Raw genomic sequence first — 7,865 nt, 5'->3', positions numbered from 1 at the left:
TCCAGCCTACCATATACAGCTTAGATCATTTTATGACTTATACCACAAGCTCCATACATTAAACAAAGGTCTTTTCTCAATGGAACAGATGTCTATTGTATTAAAGTTGCCCCTCCTAACAATAACTGACTTCTCCAGTGCATTCTGACACTCTTTCTTGCTCCTTCCCCCTGGCTCCTATTGCCATCACCACCTGCATGCCAGTGGCAGATTCGGGGTTTGGGGGGGCGGTCAGATATAAGACCAAGGCCCAGGAAGAATTAAGGAAAGGCAGGGATGTGTCCCTGGTACACGCTCCTCTCAGGCTGAAAAAGTGCCGCCTCAGCTCCACCCCCCAGTGAGCCAGTTTAACTTGATGTTCTATAATAAAGCTGCCCAGTGGGCTGGTCATGCTCCAGAGAGGGTGGGGAGAGTTACAAAAGCCAACGCTGCCCTTAGTTCAGCTCAGCCAGTAAGCAGTGGAGGGGTTGTTTTTCCTAAACTCAGTTCTCAAAAATATGAGAGCTTCTGCCATCAGTATTTAATAATACTGTTTTGTCCACATTTTTCTGTTTTCGAGCTTAAAACATTCGTGTCAAATATCTTTGAGGTTGGTCACATATTTGCAATTCTTTCTGTTCCTAGTCAATGGAAGTTGGAAGCTATTGCTGTAATTTCCCCAAGAAGCTTACCTCATAATCACACCCTATCTTAAATGATGTTTGGCAGCATTGAGATTGAGAGTTCCAATATACTTACTGTTTTATCAAAAAGTAAGTCATAATTAGACATATTATAATTTTTTTCCTTCTTTATTTTCCTGATATGTGCCTTCAGAAGTGAGGTTCAACACCATGGAACTTGGCTTCCATGAGTATTAACCTGGACCTTACTGACATCTCATTAGCTATCTTCTGAAGTGACTTGAAGACAGCTATTATTTCTTTTCATAAACAAGTCACAAATTGAAGAATCTTGATATTAGTAATAGTCTTGGTTTTTCTGTGTGGATGTTTCACTTAGTAGACGTGGAAACCATATTCTAAAAAAGTTAAATACTGATTTACTGCAGACCACAATGCTAGGAGATGTTAGAAATAAAACCCAAGGATTTTGATTTCCAAATAAGAGTCCATTTTTCTTTACCAGTGATTCTCAATATGTGGTCCAGAAATTTCTGTTGATCCTTGAGGGCCCTGTCAGGGGGTCAATGAGGTTGAAATGATCTTAATAATACTAAGATGTCATTTGCCTTTTTCACTGTCATTCTCTCATGGGTGTACAGGAGAGTACTCCAAAATTTACATAATCTGATATTGCACCAGACGGCATGTAACAGCAGATATGAGAATCCACTTGTCTTCTATACCAGACATTAAAGGATTTGCAAAAATGTAAAACATATTCTAATTTTTTGAAAATATGGTTATTTTTTACAACAATATGTCATTTACGTTAACATATATTGGGCTTATTGTTTTTATTTTAAAATAATATTTAAATATTTAAAATTTATCAGTTATAATTTCTAATCATATACACATATATATTTCCAACATTAACAAAAGAAAGCTCTTTGGAGTCCTCAATAATTTTTAAACATGTAAATGGGTGCTAAGGTCAAAAGCTGGACACCATGCTGGTTGGATAAGTATTGAGCAATACAGGACTGTAATGTCTCCAGAAATCCTTTTCTTTTTTTTATGAAAGTGTCCTTTAAATTGAATCACACTGAAATAAGCCAGACAAAGACAAATATCAAATGATATTGTTTATATGGGGAATCTAAAACAAAATGATTCCAATGAATTTATTTACAAAACAGAAGTAGACTCACGTAGAAAACAAACTGATGGCTACCAAAGGGGAAAGGGGAAAGGGATGGGTAGGGATAAATTAGAAGGCTGGGATTAATATTCATACACTACTATATATAAAACAGAAAACCAATAAAGACCTACTGTATAGCACAGGGAACTATACTCAATATTTTGTAATAACCTATATGGGAAAAGAACCTGAAAAAGAAATATATATATATATATATATATATATATATATATATATGTATATAAAGGACTTCCCTGGTGGCTCAGATGGTAAGGAGCCTGCCCGCAACTTGGGAGACCCGGGTTCGATCCCTGGGTGGGGAAGATCCCTGGGAGAAGGAAATGACAACCCACTCCAGTATTCTTGCCTGGAAAATGCCATGGATGGAGGAGCCTGGCAGGCTACAGTCCCTGGGGTTGCAAAGAGCTGGACATGACTGAGTGACATATCACTCATATATATATCAATTATTTACATTACTTTTCTGTACACCTGAAAGTAATACAGCATTGTAAATCAACTGTGCTTGAATAAAAAAAAATTTAAAAATAAAATAAGATAAAATGCATCACATTGTTTTGCTTTTTATGCGTTGTATCAGTCAGAACCCCTGAAAAAAACAGCACACTCTGAAGGGACAACTGTGGAAATTTTCATGAAAGGAGTATATAAAAAGGGGGAAGCATCTGTGACTGCAAGTAGCCTGTGTGCCATTCTTGCTTCTGAAGAGGCAAAGAAAAAGAGTGGTTTTTGGAACCAATTATACCTATAGCTATAGGACATGGCTGCTTCCAAGAAATCAAGGAATCATGGCAGGGTAGGCAGGCAGTGAGCTTGCTAAGAGTGGATCCCAATTTTGTGGGATTCGAAGCTTATATGTATAATTTTCACTATCTCTATAAGGAAAAGAACACACACTTAAGTATAAAAATCAATCTTTGTTTACAATGGTAAAAAAATCACAACTTACAAACTTGAATAATCAAAAAAGTACCATAAAAACATTACAAAATCCCACCCCCCCAAAGCATAATACTTTATTAACAGCCTGACATATCTCTAAAATACTTTTTTTTTTTCATTTTGAGTGCATACTTTTTGATCACCAAAAGAGGTAAAAATTTTCAATAGAGAGAATAGAAAGGTAATTCAATCTTCCTTCTAGCATAGTTTTCCAAAATTTGTGTTTGTTATTTATAGTTTAGAAAACTTTCATTTTGACTTTATACCTTACTACTGATAATGTCATTTAAAATTGATGAATTATAGGATATTCCCTGGTGATCGAGTAGTTAGGATTCCACACTTTCACTGCCGCAGCCTGGGTTCAATCCCTGGTCAGAGGACTAAGATCCTGAAAGCCATGCAGGAAGGCCAAAAAAAAAAAAAAAAGCTTTAGCTTAGTGGAGTGAGGAGGACAGGTAAGGCAGTGATGGGAGATAAAACCAAGTGACAAGACAACAAAGTGCTGGAGTTTTATAGGCGAGGTGAGAAAAGAGGGTCAGATGTTGGCAAGAGGCTGAGCATGGGTTTCTGTGCATTAGAAAGAGAAATCAAAGGCTCAGTGATGCTCGCCAAACAGAGGAAAGGCTACAGAGATACTTGGTGTCAGAGTCAGACATAACTCTGCCACGCTCTAGCTTGCAAAACTTTATGAACAATTACTAACTACACACGGAAGAGACTGCAAGTCAACTGTATTCCACTAAACTCAAGTAAATAATCTCCAACAAAAATGTCTCCTTAGCAGGATGCCAAAAATAACCACAGTCACTCCAATGACACATGATAAGAAAGGTAAGGTGGTGAAGGGGAATTTGGATTTGAAAAGATGATGGTTATATCAATTGTGGTTAAATACCTCACTCATTGTATGAAGACTCACAAAAGTGCACATAAGCACTTTGTGAGGACTCCTCCCAAAAGTTTGGAAGGAACATGTGTAGGTGAGGAACTCTAAAATTAAGCTTCATTAACTTTGTGGTAAATCCAACTTTGGTGCTAATGTAACGCATAACTTGGTCCCTCTTTCTGCCTAAGCTCTGATCTCACGCCAGCCCACCACTGGCCGAATTCAACAAGAAGGCAGGGTATTGTGGGGCCAAGCGGATGATAAAAATCAAAATTTCTGGAGTACAGATTAGAGTCAAGAAGGATGGAGAGTAAATCTGGAGTAGCAAACAAACAAACAAAATGCCTGTTTTTCAAGAGAAGCAGATGAGCAAAGTGATGACCTGGAGAGAGATTGCATTTGATCCAATTCCCAGTGAAAACGAGAAAGAATCAAAAGTCCTACCACTTTAAGACACTGTCTCTGGTTGGGGAACTAAGGCCATGTGGTCCAGCCAAAAGAAAAAGAAAAGTCCTACCACTAAGCAGCTGAGGCCCAGGAAACAAAGGGCCTTTAACAAGGAGACACATAAATCAGCAAGTACAGGAGATGAGATTTACACAGAACCACTGGAGGAATCACGCACATCATTCCATAAATCATGTACATAAACACTTGAAAGTTCTGTATGGGTACTGTGTTTTCTTTTCTTCCTTAGGGTCTTTTAATAGGTCCAATGATCATAACGCGACTTGGCAAAAAATTTTTGGTGGCCCTCCCTAGCTCCTTCTACTTAATTTAAGCTTGAAAGACTTATTCCCATGCTCCTTCTACTTAATTTAAGCTTGAAAGACTTATTCCCATGCTAATAATGTTATAGACAGTGGTTAGATTACCAGTTCTAACCACAAAAATCCTTTTTTCATACAAATGTGACTGAACTGGACTCCCAAGAGTATGCGAACATTTCCAAGACCAAGCTCAAGTATAAAAAGTGATATGAACCGGAAATAAAAGAAAAGAATGGCAGCCTATCTGGAATAAGGCAACTCCTGACCACAAGAGGATGGAAACGACTAGAGGAAGGGAAGATCCGAAGAACAAATGTTGATGCCCTATGAGTGGGAGGTTCACACAGAGGAAGAAAAGATCTATAACGTGGCCTCAGGATGAGAAGTTGTAGGAGTACAGATCCCTGTTGAGGTCTGGGAGGACCATTTCTCCCCAGCTTTATTTATTATGCCAAGTCTCAGACTTTGTAGACAATCTCTCTAGCTGGGTATAACCAAGTCTTTTTTCACACTTTACCTAATTTAAATGTCTTGACAAGAGTAAAACACCAATTGAAGGTATTTTCATAGAATAAGCCATTTTTGTACTGTTGAACTCTTGAACAATTTTCTCTGGAATATCACAAAATATATTGTTATTTCACTTATTAAAATGCATTGCTCAAACACCTCAAAAATTAGTTACATTGTCTTAGGGAAGACATTTTCTAAACTCTAAGGCAGCATTTCTGTTAATAAATACTGGGTTTGGACATCTTATTTAACTTAGTTAATTATTCTACATCAGGAGCAAGCCAACCTCTTCATGCTTGTTTATTCTCTGTCATGATGGGGAGACTGCACTGACCTTTATATTCTTTTTGTTGTGAAGATTAAGTGGTCGAGTTTGGCAACCATCAGCAGTGTCCAGCACAAAGCAGACACTCTAAACCAAAAAGGGAATCTAAGGGACTGAGTTTTTGTCCTGCGTATTTTAGACTACTAAGATTTAGAACTTGCAAATATTTCGCTTTTCTGTTTTTTATTTTTATTTTTAAAAGCTTTTTATTTTATACAGGAGTGGATTTCTTTCTCTCTGTTTTTTAAGAGCTGAAAGCATGTCAACAGAGTTCAAAGCCCCACCCAGCAGGGCCTAAGCATTCCCTCAAAAAAACTGGCAGGCCACCAACCGCCACCTCCCAGGGCACCCTGAAGGATACTGATAAGCCGAGGAGACAGTCACATCCGAGTACGCGGGGTCCAACCCCAAATTAGTTAATCGGGCGTTTGCGGGTCGGAGGTGAGGAGGTGCCGTTCCTTTTCCTATCTCTCCCCAGCCTCTTCTCTCCCGGAGTCCCTGCTCCTCAGCCCCGCCCCTACTTGGCTTCCAATCCCATTCCGCCTGGAGCTCAAGCGGCCAATCAGGTGGCGGTCCTGCCGAAGGGGCGGGACGAGGGGGGCGGAGCTGAGTGGCGGAGTCTGAAGTCGCCTATTTCAGCTGCGGCGCTGGAGACGCGTGAGCCGGGCCCACCTGCAAAGTTCTGCAGCGCCACTCAGACACCATGGCGGACAACCGGGATCCAGCCAGCGACCAGATGAAACACTGGAAGGAGCAGAGGGCCGCGCAGGTACACCCTGCGCTCTCCGAGCCTGCCCTACGGTCCGCGTAGGAAGCAGGGTGTCCTCGAGTAACGGCCCCTGCTGCCACAGCGCGGAGGTTCTGGGGAGGGAGGGCTGTACCACCGATCGCGGGGGAGGTTAGGGGTGTTTGTGTGCTTCCTTTCGGTCTGGTTGGGCTGTTACATTCGTGGGCGGGAGGGGAGAGGGTTCTGGGCCCGGGGGCAGCGGTCCTGCAGGGTTTGTGGTAGGCTGCAGGTCGTGGGTGGTTGACTTACAGTTTTGCGCCTTTGCCAGCTGGGACAGAGGTTGCAGTTTGAGGCAGCAGTGAAGGCTTATGGGGAAAGAGGCAGAGAGCTGCAGCTGCAAGAAAGGAAGTGACGGGGGACGTGGGAGCAGGCTCTAGCTTTGCCCTGGCTCAAACAATAACTACCAGCTTTCGTATTTGGGGTGCGGGGTGTCTTGGGGGCAGGGAACGACTTTTATCATCTCCATGTCCCCAGCATTGAACATAAAGCGTTGTTTGTGTGTTAGTTGCTCAGTCGTGTCCGACTCTCTGTAATCCCATGAACTATAGCCCACAGACAGACTGTTCTGTCCATGGAATTATCCAGGCAAGAATGCTGGAGTGGGTTGCCATTCCCTTCTCCAGGGGATCTTCCCGAACCAGGGATGTAACCCAGGTCTCCTGTGTTGCAGGCAGATTCTTTACCATCTGGGCATCCAGGGAAGCGCACATACAGCATTAAACAGCTAAATAAAAAGATATGTACACCCATGATTTCTTTTGCACTTAAAAACATCGTCTAGCATTTTAGAGCTAAAAGTGACCTTAGTGATTAATTAATGCATTTATTTACACCTATGCTTTGAGTGCCAACATGTGCTAGGCACAGTGCTGGGGCAAGTGGAACAAATTCCAGTGAGGCTGAAAGCTCAAAGTCAAGTTTGGGAGACAAGACAGGTAAATAGATGGTTACCTTCCAACGTGGCCAGGGCACTAATATAGGTTATCTGCTGAGTGTAAAGGGAGTGACTGACCCAGTTGGCAGGCTTCTCAAAGCAGGTGACATCTGAACAAGAGCTTTACAGCTGAGTAGGAATTCAGCCCTATAGTGGTTGGCCAGTCATTCCTGGCCTGTACCCCTAGGATGTAGAGCATTCAAGGGCATCTCTGAGCAGGTTGGGTGGGATGGGAGCACTTCTGTTTTGAGTCTTCTTTTGTCAAATTGGCCTAGAGAGTGTTCAGGACTTGCCCAGTTCCCATGGCGGCTGGTTAATGGCAGAGAGAGGACTAGAGTCATGCTTTCCTCATCTTGTCTAGTGCTCTTTCTTCTTTTTAAAATTTATTTTTAATTGGAGGTTAATTGCTTTACGATATTGTCTTGGTTTCTACCATACATCAACATGAATCAGCCGTAGGCAAACATATCTGCCTTCCCTCCTGAACCTCCCTTCCACCTCATGCCACCTGTCTAGGTAGTGACAGAGTACTCGTTTAGTGCTCTTCCTTAAAACCGGGTTAGTGTTCATGAACTAGGATTAATGCTGAGTGCTCATGGATTACCTTGTAGTTCCCTGTTTGTGAGAAGGCTACCATTCTCTTTAAAGGGCCTGGAAAATCTCTTTTCTCATTTTGTTCCTTATTATGTGCTACTAGGGGATTTGGCTTTTCATGAGTTCTTAGGCAAAGTGAACCAGAGAGACTTAGCATCTTATCAGTCAAGGACAAGTGGCTAGTCAGTGGCAGAGTCAAGATTAGAACTCTGCTTCCTAGAGCCAGGACTCTCTGTATACCCAGTGGTTGCTGCATCTTGGTTCACATGGAGGTGTTCATG

At 41.7% G+C, this 7,865-nt stretch overlaps 1 protein-coding gene across 1 annotated transcript in view; it reads left to right on the top strand.

Moving 5' to 3' along the window:
- Nucleotides 1–5,865: 5,865 nt before the first annotated feature.
- The window catches only part of CAT (catalase), a gene marked incomplete at its 5' end in the record, with an annotated part of 36,286 nt that continues 34,286 nt past the window's right edge, over nt 5,866–7,865 (top strand). The window contains 1 exon segment of the mRNA XM_044929272.2: nt 5,866–6,038. Coding sequence (XP_044785207.1) covers nt 5,973–6,038 — 66 coding nt within the window.

This window comes from Bubalus bubalis, chromosome 16, assembly GCF_019923935.1.
Source record: "Bubalus bubalis isolate 160015118507 breed Murrah chromosome 16, NDDB_SH_1, whole genome shotgun sequence".
NCBI classification, from domain to species: domain Eukaryota; kingdom Metazoa; phylum Chordata; class Mammalia; order Artiodactyla; family Bovidae; genus Bubalus; species Bubalus bubalis.
This window is presented reverse-complemented; position numbering and strand designations above follow the sequence as displayed.